This window comes from Miscanthus floridulus, chromosome 3 (assembly GCF_019320115.1).
Source record: "Miscanthus floridulus cultivar M001 chromosome 3, ASM1932011v1, whole genome shotgun sequence".
NCBI classification, from domain to species: Eukaryota; Viridiplantae; Streptophyta; class Magnoliopsida; order Poales; family Poaceae; genus Miscanthus; species Miscanthus floridulus.
The window spans coordinates 151,857,838-151,872,105 of NC_089582.1; the positions used below are offsets into that span (position 1 = coordinate 151,857,838).

The following is a 14,268-nucleotide window of genomic DNA, read 5'->3' on the forward strand; positions in this document are numbered from 1 at the left end:
CACGTAGGAAGGAGCGGCTGAAAGGCTCGGCCCATCGTCTGACAAAGCCCGGCCCCGGCTCCTTCTTCAATCTTCAGGGAGAAGCAGCAGCACGAGGCGAGAGGTAGAGCATCCTGCTCCCAACAAAGGAATCTCTCCCTCCCCTTCCTCGGCAGGGCAGGGCAGCCATGCTTGGTCTTCGCGCCCGCGCAGCGGCGCAGCTCCCGCGCCCGTCCCCATCTCCCTCCTCCGCTCCTGCGGCGTCGCTCTCGCTCGCGAGGCTTGCGTGCGCCTCCCCGCTCGCCGCCCTCGCGCCTCTGGCGTCCGCACCGCCGTCGGCGAGGGCGACTCAGCCGGCCTCTCTCTCCGCCAGGTGGGCCGCGCCTGCGCCCATGCGTCCCGGGGGAACCGGTGGCCCCTCCAGGCCGACCACACGCGGTGAGTGTGTGATTTTTGACGGTGGGGGTGTGTTTCTCGAGCCAGTGGTCGAATGGTTGTAGTCTTGTAGAGGATTTCATCTCCGCCGTGTTCTCGCGTAGTTTAGGGGTGCTGTTTATGGCGAGCTGTTGAGCTTCCTGTATTGCGTTTAGTATCATACTCATTAGATTCCATAGTGTGTATAGCGTTGCTTCTGGGGCTTGTTCTCGAGTGATTGCGTGCAGCTAGTTTTGCAAATTAATTCATTGGTCCTAGCACATTCTAGTAGTTGCATGCTCAGAAAATCGCAGACAATTTGGTACTAGCATTTTTAGTTGTGTAGTTTGACAGGATTTTGCTACTTATCTTATATTGAAGGCTGAAGGCCACCTGGTGGAAATGAATGTTTTGCACTTTCCATCATGTAACGTGGCTACTGGTTGCAGTCATTTGCATTTGGAATGTTACTACTCACAAGGTTGAATTGAGAAACTCAAACAAGTCTTTGCTGCTCAGTTCTCTGCACTGCCGCCGGCAGCGTCCAAAGAGAGGGGAAAGAATTGCTAGTTCAGCACTTGCTTGTTGGTGAAAAGGATGTCAGGCTTCTGGTTGATCTCGAAAAGAGTATCATTGCAGGAGGTACCATCTGATTCTCAAACTACCTTTGTATGTACTTTTGGATGACCTTCTAATCTTGTTTGGACCGTGATATTTAACGTGCTCAGCTTACGTACATAATTTGGGTTAATTGGGAACATATGCAATTACAATGGAAATGGCATTATTGAACATTTCAGGAGCAGACTTGAGTGATTTGGCTGTGGAGCACTCCTTATGTCCATCCAAAGAAAATGGTGGTATGCTCGGGTGGGTTCGAAGGGGACAGATGGTACAGCATTAACTTGTTTTTCTAGCATAGTAGTAGACTAAGACAGTATTCTTGTAGCCTTTACATATATTTATTACCTCCTTTACCTGGGCAGTGTCGGTGAAATCTATTCAGTAAACTAAAAAGAATTATGCTTTAGAGTACATTGCGTTGGGCTACTGTGACATTCAATTGACTTATGTAGTGTAATAAGGATTTACTCTTTCCTTGCAACATGTTAGAGTTGGCAACCAATTGATAGACAAGAAAATATTATTGTTTTGGTACAGCCACTTCATTCTTCCACATGCCAAAATAGTCTCTACTCTTGACTATCAAAGCATTAGAAATTTAAGGCAACTTGCCCCGGGGGGAAAAGTGATATCCAGCACTGGTTCAATAATTTGATCAGTACGCCCAACGCTTTTTGTTCTTCAATTGTGGAAACCCTGGTATGCGAGGTAGTAGGATTGGTTCTCATAATTATCACATAATTTTCAGAGTCTCACCGCAAATTATTTCTTCTTGTTGGAGACATTTGTACTATCTGCTTACTGAAGGCTGTCACCTCTCATAATTATCACATAATTTTCAGAGCCTCACCGCAAATTATTTCTTCTTGTTGGAGACATTTGTACTATCTGCTTACTGAAGGCTGTCACCTGCATATGCACCTAAAGCCACTGAATTATCTGTCTAGGTTTTCATCCATTTATATACTTTCGTACTGTTTGTCTAGTTGTAGTTTGAACTTTCAAACTTGCATTGGGCAGGTACCAGAATTTGAGGAGGCAGCATTTAGTGCTCCTTTGAACAAAGTTGTACGATGTAAGACAAAATTTGGATGGCATCTATTGCAAGTTCTTGCTGAGAGGTACATGGTACTAACATTGAAATACTATGTGTTGGTAATTAGGTGTGCATGAACAGAAACTGATACCTTCCTTACTAAATGCCAGGGATCAATGCGTACTGCAAGACATTGACCCAGAAGAGCTTCACACAAAAATGCAAGACCCTAGTTTTCTCGAAGAGGCTCAATTGATTGATGTTCGGGAGCCTGATGAAGTGTAAGATATTTCACCATTATACTTTCTTTCCCTTTTATTTTGTCTCCACACAATAATCAAACTAACATGGCATTCATGACAAGTGCCCCCAACTTCGTGTGTGAGACATGTGTGGCCTTTTGTCCTTAGAATGTAAGATCTGCATTTATGAATGAGGATGCAAATACTTTGCTGATATTGCGTTCTGGTAAAAAGATCAGTAACTTTTGCAATGACATTGGTTTTTTGTAAGGTGTAGGTTATGTGTTAACCAGAATGGATAAAGTTGGGACTTGTCCTCATTTGAGAATCGAGAGTAATGTCCATACATTGTCGTGATCTCACAAATAATGAACTGGATCATAAATGTTAAATTATTAAATAATTGCAGTAACTTTATGTGGTTTCCAAAAGTAAATCTGTAAGTCATCAGGCTAAAGCTGTTAAAACAAGTAAGCATTAATTGCAGCTTTATCTCATATGGACCAACCCCCTCATACTTGGAAGTTGGAAGATCCTAACTGCACAAATTTTAGAGTGTGCCTCACATACTTGTAGCACACGAATCGGGACATACAATTATTTCATTCAGCTAGTATATTACTTTTAGTTCTCTTGCATTTTCAGGAATGATATTGTGATGAGGTTCAGTTTCATTCTTTTATTTATTTAATTATTTTCTACTGGATTGATGTTAAATTTCTACTACCTGCATGGCAGGGTGAAAGCTTCACTTCCAGGCTTCAAAGTTCTACCGCTCCGCCAATTTGGGACCTGGGGACCAGTTATGACAGACGAGTTTAATCCTCAAAAGGACACTTATGTTCTGGTAAATTCTTTTCCATGAAACTTGCTGACAGTATTCTCGTGTTGAGTTAATGGTAATGACCTAGTGAATAGGAGTATATAGATTTCCATGCTTGAAGCACAAGTACTGCACCTCTTTAAACTTCGAAAGAAAAAAAAATTGGTACTTTCTACTTTCAAGAAAGTTGAGATGGTAAATTGATTATATTAGCAGCGGTGCATAATGCCACTTAATGACCCTTTGTCATCTGTTTTTTTTTTCTCAGTGCCACCATGGCATGCGCTCGATGCAGGTGGCTAAATGGTTGCAGTCACAGGTAATTGGTATACTCACACTCCTGCAAAAGGGTGCTCGTACTCTTTTATTCGATATGTGAATAATATTGTGCTTTTCAATCCTCATTTTCCATCATTTTGCAGGGTTTCAAAAAAGTTTACAATGTCGCAGGTGGAATTCATGCCTATGCGGTTAAAGCCGACTCCTCCATCCCAACGTATTAGAGGATCCTCATTGTGACCGTTAACCATGGCTGGGAACTTCTCATATATCATAGGCAATAGTTCGGTCGTTGATCAATGCCTGAATTCAGAGCTCAATTTTCTTTCTCATACTGTGTATCAGAAGTTTTGGGATCCCTACGGAGGAAATGTATACAGCTATTTTTGTATAAAAAAAAAGATACATGAGAATTTGCTTTATTGAATGAACCGTTTCATCAGGAAATTTCTGTTGTGACATTCTGAGATTCTGGATGTTCTTAACTTGTCAGTTGTCACCGAGGACTGCAAATTGAAGTACTCTCTCCCTCGCTCCCTTTGTTGGGCATAGGCGAATGACTTCACAACGACAGGGGTCAAGGCTGGCTTGAGCACCATGTCAGGTCGAGACGACGGACTAGAGGGGATGAATAGTTCTTTTTAGAACTAATTGTGCTGGTTAACCGAAACAAATATAAAAAATAAATTAATCGGTCTAACCAAAACTATACCCCTCTATCTATATTCACTATCACCTTACAAAGATCCTAACTAAGTAACTAAAGTGCCGAACTAGTGGGAGCTCACCTACACAATTCTAGTTAGCAAGGTCAAAACCTATGCAACTAGTCAACAAGTACACGGGGAGTTTCTACACATACTAGTAAGCAAAGCGCACAAAGCCTAAGCAACACTAGCACACTAGCACTACTCACTAGCAATGCTACACAAGCTAAACTAGAGAGCTCGACTACTTAGCTACACAAGATAGCTAGCACAAGAGCAACCACACCGGCACAATATATGAACAAGTAAACAAGCTTGTGTTAGGGAATTACAAACCAACGGGAAGATGATGACACAGTGATTTTTATCCCGAAATTCGGTGGTTTGCCAACCACTTAATCCCCGTTAAGGCAAGCCCAAGGTTACCGCCGATTCTCTTGCTAGTGGTGAGCCCACAAGCTCACTATCTCCACCAAAGGGAGTGCTCACCCAAGAGCTCTAGCACTTCGATCTAGTCGGACCACTTGGCGCTCTTCACACCTAACTCTACTAGAGTTACTCTTCGCGCCTATCATGGGGCGAGCATAACACCCCTCTGAAAGGTCCTAATGGCTAGAGGGGGGGTGAATAGCCTAATAAAAATTTCTACAACAACACTTAACCAAATGGTTAGACAATTATGAGGCGAAGCGAGTGTTGCGCTAGCCTACTCAAAATGCAAGCCACCTACCACAATTCTAGTTTAGATAGTGTCAATTCACACAAGAGCAATGACACTACCCTATGTTAGTGTGCTCTCAAAGGCTAACTAAAGAGCCACACCAACCAAGCATGCAAGCTCTCACAACTAGCTACACTAAAGAGCTTGTCAACTAGTTTGCGGTAAAGTAAAGAGAGTGATCAAGAGGGTTATACCGCCGTGTAGATGAATGAACCAATTAATCACGAAGATGAATAACAATGATGACCAATCACCTCGGAATCAATGATGAACACAATGATTTTACCGAGGTTCACTTGCTTGCCGGCAAGCTAGTCCTCGTTGTGGCGATTCACTCACTTGGAGGTTCACGCGCTAATTGGCTTCACACGCCAAACCCTCAATAGGGTGCCGCACAACCAACACAAGATGAGGATCACACAAGCCACGAGCAATCCACTAGAGTACCTTTTAGCGCTCCGCCGGGGAAAGGTCAAGAACCCCTCACAATCACCACGATCGGAGCCGGAGACAATCACCACCTTCGCTCGACGATCCTCGCTGCTCCAAGCCGTCTAGGTGGCGGCAACCACCAAGAGTAACAAGCAAAATCCGCAGCGAAACACGATCACTAAGTGCCTCTAGATGCAATCACTCAAGCAATGCACTTGGATCACTCTCAATCTCACTACGATAATGAATCAATGATGTAGATGAATGGGAGTATTTTGGCTAGGCTCACAAGGTTGCTATGTCAATGAAAATGTGCAAGAGAGCTCCCTTGAGCCGGCCATGGGGCTATAAATAGAGCCCCAATCAAATAGAGTCGTTATACCCCTTTACTGGGCAAAATGCGCTCTGACCAGACGCTGGCCCTCAGCGTCCGGTCACCCGATGGACGCCACGTGTCACCAGCTTCAAATGTTGTTCGTCAGATTTCAACGGCTATGACGCTGACCGGATGCTCCGGTTAAAACTGACCGGACGCTGGAACCTCAGCGTCCGGTCGAGTACAGTAAGGGTCAAAACCTGGTTTTCCTCGACCGGACACAGCCAGCGTTCGGTGGTAAACCATAGCCAGCGTTTTAGTGATCAAGACAATATAGAGAGTGTGATCACATTTAGGGTAGATGACCGTACTAATAAGAGGGGTTCTTAACTAGACAATTCGGTCATCTAGTGCCACTAGGTGTTGGACTTCATGCATTGTATTTAGGCCTAGTGCACATCGAAGAGCAAGTGGAAATATTTATGAAAAATGTTTTGAGAAATGCTAACTTGACTCTAATATGTTTTGAGAAAACACTTTGAGAATTAGCATCGCTTGTGGGGAGTAGCTTGAGTTGATGTGGATCAAATCGCGCAAAAGTTTGCAACTCGGTGAGCTAGTGGAGGTGCCTAGGTGGCACCACCACCCCTAGGGCGGTGCCCACCTGGGCTCGGTAGAGAAGGGCCTAGAGCGGCTGGTTTGGGGTGGTCACAGGACATGCTGGTGTACACCGCCTCGGGTGCGGTGGTGCACCGCCTGGTCACCGCCATTGGGTGTCCAATGCCACTGCCGTTTTCCTCCAGAGACGGGCACATCGAGGGAGGTCACCGCCATGGTGATGGCGGTGCACCGCCCTATTTTTCTAGAGGACCGGTTTCAGTGACTTGGCTGGGATGGTCATCGCCACCCCTATAGACTATGGTGGTGCCACCGCCATACCATGTCTGGTGACCAAGTTGGGAAGTGACTGTTGGGGCACCGCCACCCTAGGGGTGGTGTGCCACCGCCGTGTCCGGTGCCCTCGCGCAGATAGCTCCAAGGGGTACAACGGCTCTATTTGCTTGTGTGGCTATAAATAGAGGGTGTGGCCAGCCTTAGCCACTCTCTTGGCACCTCATACACTTGTGCACACCCTTTGAAAGCTGAGCAACACACTCCACTCACTTGTTCACTTGATTTCATCATCTTAAGTGAGATTGGAGAGCCTCTAGTGCATTGCATTGAGTTGCATCATCTTATGGCACTAGTTGGGTGATTTGGGCTGGTTGTGAGCTTGTTACTCTTGGTGTTTGCCGACACCTAGATGGCCCGGTGAAAGCTCTAGTTTGGTTTTGGTGAATTGATGAACCCCTAAGTGCTAACCTAGTTTATCAAAGTGATCATGAGATAGGTAGCACATTCCAAATAATGGAGCAAGTGGTGAAGATCATGATGATGGTGTGACCATGGTGATGATCAAGTGCTCGTCTTAGAAAAGAAGAAAGAGAAAAACAAAAAGCTCAAGGCAAAGGTGAAACTTGATAGGAGCTTTTTGGTTTGGTGATCGAGACACTTAGCAAGTGTGATCACATTTAGGATCGATAGTCATACTATTAAGAGGGGTGAAACTCATATCAAAATACAGTTATCAAAGTGCCACTAGATGCTCTAACTCATTGCATATGCATTTAGATTCTAGTGAGTGTTAACACCCTTGAAATTTTTTGTGAAAATATGCTAACACACATGCACAAGGTGATACACTTGGTGGTTAGCACATATTATCAAGGGTGGCAAAGTTGGAGTTGAGAAGGGACTGTCTCGAGGTGATCGGACGTTGTTCTAGCAGCGACCAGACTCAGCAGCTGCGTCCGGTCAGTGGTGCGCAGTGAAGGCCGCCCTCGGTCCTTTGACCGGACGCTAAATAGTGAAAGTGACCGAACGCATAGGGCATGCGTCTGGTTAGGCTATGACATACGCTGATGCAAGCATTTGTGAGAAGCAAAGGAGGACCGGACTCTAGTGTGCCTCCGATCGAGGTCGAGCGAACGCGTTTGATCGTGTTTTTGTGGCTCTAGATGTTCTTTGGAAGTGACTAGACTCCACGATGATGGAGCGTCTAGTCATTCCATCAGCGTGTCTGGTCGTTGGGTGATGGCACGGGCACGCGTGAGCAGGACTAGCACCAGCGCGACTGATCTTGTCTCCTGTGCGTCCGGTCGTCACTTGAGAGCTGGCGCAGGCGAATCGGACCTTGGGATCATGCGATGGAGAATCAAAGGAAGGAACACGTGGCGCATATCCATGGACCGGATGCTAGGGTCCTACGTCCGATCGACCCAACCTGTGTGTTTGGTCACCCTAAGGAAGCTGCAGTGAGGAGCCCAGTGGCTCTATTCGTGGGGGCTCTCTATTTAAGTCCCATGGCCAGCTCAAGCTCACTCTCTTGGCCATTTGCATTGATATAGCAACCTTGTGAGCTTAGCCAAAGCCCTCCTACTCATCTCCATCATTAATTCATCATCTTTGTGAGATTGGAAGTGAATCCAAGTGCATTGCTTGAGTGATTGCATCTAGAGGCACTTGGTGTCCGTGTTTTGCTGCGGGATTCGCTTGTTACTCTTGATAATTGCCGCCACCTAGATGGCTTAGAGCAGCGAGGATCGTAGAGCGGAGGAAGGTGCTTATCTTCGGCTCTGGTCGTGGTGATTGTGAGGGATTCTTGACCTTTCATCGGCGGAGAGCCAAAAGGTACTCTAGTGGATTGCTCGTGGCTTGTGTGATCCTCATCTTGTGTTGGTTGTGCGTCACCCAGTTGTAGGTTTGGCGTGTGATGCTAATTAGCGCGTAAATCTCCAAGTAAGTGAATTGCCACAATGGGGACTAGCCTGCCGGCAAGCAAGTGAACATCGGAGGAAAAATCATTGTGTCTTGATTGTCTCCTTAGTATTTATTGGTATTCATTGATTGATCACTTGCCATGGTGGTATACCTCTCTACCACTCTCTTGTATTACATTGTGCCTTTACTTGTGTAGAGCTTGTGGTAATTGAAACTAGTTAGTGTAGCTCTTAGTTGTAGTTCTCTTGCTAGTTTTCTCACCTAGGTGTAAATTAGTAACTTAGCCTTGTTGTGATATACTAGAGATCATAGATTTTAGAATTGGGTAGGTGGCTTACAACACAAGTGTAGTGCTAGCGTAAAATTTGCTTTGCCATCTTTTTACTAATCACTTGCCTTAGTGTTGTTGTAGAAATTTTTAATAGGCTATTCACCCTCCCTCTAGCCATTAGGACCTTTCACCCAATGATTGAAGGATCATTGAGCGAAGTTGGTGATTGTCTCCGGCCTCGATCGGTTGCTTGTGAGGGTCTTGTGCCTTCCCCAACAGAGCGCCAAAGGCAACTCTAGTAAATTGCTCGTGTCATTGAGCTACCTTACTTGTGGGTAGGTTCTTGTAGTGTCCAATTGTGTGGACAAGGTTCGTGTAACACCTCTTAGCTGCTGAACCATCAAGTGTTGGTCCACACAATGGGGACTAGCGTGCCGACAAGCACGTGAACCTCAGGAGAAAAATCTTATGTCTCTTGTGTGATTGGATTTCTTTCGGTGATTGGATTGTCTGCATCTTGTGATTGGTTCATTCCTCGATGCGGCAGTATAATCACCATACTCTTTTACATTCCTTGCAAACTAGTTGTCAAGCTCTTTAGTGTAATTAGTTTTGAGAGCTTGCCTTGCTTGCTAGTTTAGTATCACCTAGTGGAGCTCTTTAGTGTAGACTTATTGAGAGCTCTTAGTGAGTAGTGACATAGCCATTGTTTGTGCCTAGTATTCATAACAACTAGAATTGTTGGATAGGTGGCTTGCAATCCTTGTAGAGCTAGAGCAAAATTGTATTTCACCATTTTGGTTACTAACCACTTGCTCTAGTGTGTTTGTAGAAAATTTTTATAGGCTATTCACCCTCTCTAGCCATTTAGGATGTTTCACTCCTTACTGGACCCGCTGTGTGAGCACCGAACCCTCAGAGAATGGTCCGACCGTTAGCATAGGATTATATGTTACAACTATAGCACCAGACCCTCAGAGAATGGTCCAACCGTCAGCATAGGATTATATGTTACAACTATACAACATAGCTTATAGTCCTATGCACCCCCACCAGATGGTCCTATGCCCCTAGTCCGATGCTCTCACGTGCGCTAGGGTTAGAAACTAGTCGTTGATCTTATGGTCTTATGCTCTTAGTCCTATGCCCGTCAGACCATACCCACATGATCCGATGCATGTCATCATGTGGCCTTATTGGTTCATCGGTCACAACTTTGCTTGCTCTTGATCGTTGCTTCAGTCCATCAGTGCCAAGTCCTTGCTCAAGCTTTACTGCCACGCGGTCTATTGCTCTAAAGCCTTTTGACTTGCCCTTCACACTTGCAACTCGGTCCAATGTAGCAAAGTCGTGTCTCTTGATCTTCTCTACCTAGCCACATGACATCATGCCATGTCTCATATGCAATGAGCTCCTTCATCACAACTAGTTGAGCTTTGCAACAAATTCAAACCACTTCCACCATGGCTCAAGTTACCCACACTAGCGTACTTGTGGACTAATCACTTATGTATCTTAACATAAACAAATATTAGTTCATCTAGGTTGTCACTCAATTATCAAAATCAAACTAGGGCCTTTCACACCAACCATAGAGTATACCAACCTTTGTGGAGCCCGTGCCCATTGTAACTAGCCAAACAGATGACTAAAAGCGTCCTAGGAAACGCTAACCTAACGCACATGTTAGACAAATAGGTTGGAAAATGAACAATTAATCATCAAAACATGTTTGGAAATAAACAATTAATCACCAAAGCATGACCTATGCTATGCACATTTAACAGACGGTGTTCAAGTCATTTAGTGTTTACATTGCATGAATTAAGTTTTTTTTGCTTTTTGTACATGGATCTCACAATTTTAGACTTAACAAATATTTGGTACTAATGTACATCGGCCAACATAACTTGAAAAGATCAGTATATATATAGAAATGCCCCCAGTCGTGGGCTCAATCCTATATTCCTGCACTTGAGCTCTCGTTATCCTAGTTAGCCTTGGAATTTGAGCCAATTCCTTCACATGCTGATGATGAAATTTGCAAAAGGGGTAAAAAATATGGAGAAAGTTGTATCATACCTGTCCATTATTGCTAGAAGGGCAAAATTTATTTTGCTTTGTCACATCAATGGATAAAGGCATGTGTGATTTTGCTAATTTTGCTATCCACAGCTCGAGATATTTCAAAGCTCTAGAGAGTAGAAAGCATTAGCTGCATTTTCCCACTACAAGTAGTTATACATAGTAACCACCGGTGGTGCTGAACTTTCTCTAAAATCAACTTATGACGTAGAACATGTTGGTATCCAAGATGTCTTGTACCATCTAGTGAAACCATAGGGAGGGGAGAGTCTTAGAGAACTGTATCTCAACATATCTTAGTCTATTATTGATGCAGTTGACATCCTGAATACGATGGAAAACATTTCCACCGCTTGGTGACCATCAGCTTGGGCAAGTTACAGACAAAGGTGCTTGGAACCGCTTAAAATTAGATTTTGGGTGAAGATAATCAAGAATCTCACTCAAACTACTCAATTGTTTTTAGATTGTCTAGGAATCGAATAGTAGAACAATCGAACATTGAACTAGATCGTGACATGTTCTAATGAGAGAGAAGTATCGTGAGATGTTCAAAGATGCCAAATGAAAGGTTCTATTGGTTGAGGAGGGCACAAAAAGACATTGAAAATAATTAGTGTTTTTAAGTAATACTTTAGTACATGAGAGAGATAATGCTATTTTATTTTCCAAGTTCCTATGTGGGACGCTGCTATTTTATTTTCCAAGTTCTTATGTTAGACTAGGCTATTTAATTTTCCAAGTTTTTGTGTAAGACCATACTATTGAATTTGCCAAGTACCATGCTATTTATAGTTTGCCAAGTGTTGTATGTGAAAAAAATATCTAATTCATGGATTTGTTTTGTGTGACAGATATTATGAGTACATCTAGTGCTTCTAGATAGATCAATGATATTGGAACAAAAGATGATGATTTCATGGTGGTATATATCATTTTGGAGTGCATGGGATCCGATGGTAGGAAGAAACCTTAAATTTCTATGGCTGAAACCAGTGGGTTGAGATCCAACTACAAAATTTAGTTGAATGCTATAACATGTTTAGAATTAGAAGATCACTTTTCCTAGACCTTCATACACCTTGGTACAATATTATGGACTGAAATCAAGTAGAGGAATGTCTACATGTACCAAGGAAGCCTTAACAATGTTCTTGTGGGTATGTGGCGCACCGCAACTATTTAGGCAACTAAAGAACAAATTGAGTCACTTATTAGAAACTGTCAGTAGGAAATTTAAAGAGGTATTTGATTCTGTCATGGGCTTGGTTTTCGAAATTGTTAAGCCTAAAGATCCACATTTTGGTACAATACATCCTAAGGTACAAGAAGCTAGGTTTTGGCCTCATTTCAAAGATTGCATCAGTGCAATCGATGGCACACATATATTCCATTAAGTGAACAACCTAAATACATGGTCATCATGGTTTTGCTTCATAAAATATAATGGTGGTTTGTGACTTTGATATACAGTTCACATTTGTTGTCACTGGTTAGCTCAGATCTATGCTTGACAGTCGTGTCTTACTAGATACTCTACTTAGATACAAGGAATAACTCCCACACCCTCCTAAGTCCTAAAGGTAGGTATCAATTATGTTCTAGTTTATTTTTTCATGTAATTTTTGTGTAATGTATTATAATTTGGAAATATAAACTATAGGGAAGTATGTCTTGTTTATTCTAGATATCCAAATACACAAGGGTATCATGTACTATACCATACAAGGGTACCAGGTTTTCAAATGGCAACATGGTCGTAATCTAGTGGGATTGAAGGAACATGTGCATTCGAGTTTGAGAAATTGATCAAGAGGTCATTTGGAATCCTAAACATGAAATGGTGTGTTCTTTTAAACATGCCAAAATATCTAGGAGGCGCCCCAAGAAGCGACACACGGGGACGGCAACGGGGACGAGAACGATCCATCCCTAAACTCAAGCCCCGATGATGTCGTGCTGGCCATCCCTGCTGCCGCTGCCGCTAAGGAGATTGAGCCCACGACGCCCGCTGAGGCGACGGCGACGAAGAAGAAGTGTAGGGTCAACCACAGACCCGAGTCATCTAGGCCACTGCGGCGGAGCACCCTTTAGGCGAAGGCGGCCGATATGGAGGAGCGCAAATGTAGGTCATGCTCCATGCACAGGGAGGCCTCGTGGAGGTGGAGAAGGGCAAGTCAATGGGGGTACCTCCATACCTATATCCAATGTCGAACTCTCCTGCATCTACACGCAGAAGAGGGACAATGATGCACGCCTCTCCTTCGATTTGACGCCTGAGATGGGATTCGTCTATTTCTTTACGATTTGATTTGATTCCTAGTATGCTCTTGTGGTTCTGAAGCAGTGTCAGATTCTTGACCCTATCAATGAAACTTGAAGAAGCAGGACCTACACATGGTATTTATTGACTTGGAGAAGGCTTATGATAAAATACCAAAGAATGTTATGTGGTGGGCATTGGACAAACATAAAGTCCCAACGAAGTACGTTGGGCTCATTAAGGACATGTACAACAATGTTGTGACTAGTGTTCGAACAAGTGATGGAGACACAGATGACTTCCCAATTAGGATAGGACTACATCAAGGGTTAGCTTTGAGCCCTTATCTGTTTGCCTTAGTGATGGATGAGGTCACAAGGGACATACAAGGGGACATCCCTTAGTGTATGCTTTTCATGGACGATGTAGTCTAGTTGATAAAAGCCGGATAAGAGTGAATCAGAAACTAGAGTTATGGCGGGAGACTTTAGAGTCCAAAGGTTTTAGACTCAGTAGAACTAAAACTGAGTATATGAGATGTGACTTCAGCATTACTACTCGAGAGGAGGAAGATATTAGTTTGGAAGGTCAAGTAGTGCCTAGGAACGATACCCTTCGATATTTAGGATCAATGCTACAGAGAGATAGGGATATTGATGAAGATGTTAGCCATAGAATCAAAGCAGGGTGGATGAAGTGGCACTAAGCATCTGGTGTCCTATGTGACAAAAGGGTACCACAGAAGCTAAAATGCAAGTTTTATAGGATGACGATTAGACCTGCTATGTTGTATGGTGCAGAATGTTGGCCTACGAAAAGACGACATATTCAACAGATAAGTGTCGCGGAAATGCGTATGTTGCGTTGGATTTACGGTCATACAAGAAGGGATCGAGTTCGGAACAATGATATACGTGATAGATTAGGGGTAGCACCAATTAAAGAAAAGCTTGTCCAACACCAGTTGAGATGGTTTGGACATGTCCAACGGAGACCTCCAGAGGCACCGATACATAGTGGAATTCTAAGCCAGGATAGTAACATGAAGAGAGGCAGAGGAAGACCGAAGTTGACTTGGGTAGAGGCAATAAAAGGAGACTTGAAATGATGGAACATACCCAAAGACTTAGCCTTAGATAGGAGTGCTTAGAAAATAGCTATTCACATGCTAGAACCTTGATGGCTTCTGCTGGATTTCAACTCTAGCCTACCCCAACTTGTTTGGGACTTAAAGGCTTTGTTGTTGTTGTTGTTGT

At 43.7% G+C, this 14,268-nt stretch overlaps 1 protein-coding gene across 3 annotated transcripts; it reads left to right on the forward strand.

Annotated features, from left to right (window-relative positions):
• Positions 1-81: 81 nt before the first annotated feature.
• On the forward strand, positions 82-3,844 carry LOC136547586 (rhodanese-like/PpiC domain-containing protein 12, chloroplastic). Of its 3 annotated transcripts, none has more exons than XM_066539549.1 (8): positions 82-417; positions 913-1,035; positions 1,194-1,285; positions 2,038-2,138; positions 2,224-2,334; positions 3,034-3,142; positions 3,387-3,468; positions 3,541-3,844. In XM_066539549.1, the coding sequence occupies exons 1-8, from the start codon at positions 168-170 to the stop codon at positions 3,591-3,593; spliced, it is 921 nt and encodes a 306-aa protein (XP_066395646.1). In that variant the 5' UTR covers positions 82-167; the 3' UTR covers positions 3,594-3,844. The 3 variants fall into 3 exon arrangements, with proteins under 3 accessions (XP_066395646.1, XP_066395648.1, XP_066395649.1); XM_066539551.1 differs by having other exon boundaries at positions 3,387-3,437; XM_066539552.1 differs by lacking the exon at positions 3,387-3,468.
• Positions 3,845-14,268: the final 10,424 nt, after the last annotated feature.

What these genes read in the sequence shown, in the direction of transcription:
- LOC136547586 (XM_066539549.1), top strand. Translation starts at nt 168, where the DNA reads ATGCTTGGTCTTCGCGCCCGCGCAGCGGCGCAGCTCCCGCGCCCGTCC. An exon ending in GGGTTCGAAGGGGACAGATG is followed by an intron (nt 1,286 to 2,037) that starts GTACAGCATTAA and finishes TGCATTGGGCAG; the next exon opens with GTACCAGAATTTGAGGAGGC. An exon ending in ACTCACACTCCTGCAAAAGG is followed by an intron (nt 3,469 to 3,540) that starts GTGCTCGTACTC and finishes ATCATTTTGCAG; the next exon opens with GGTTTCAAAAAAGTTTACAA.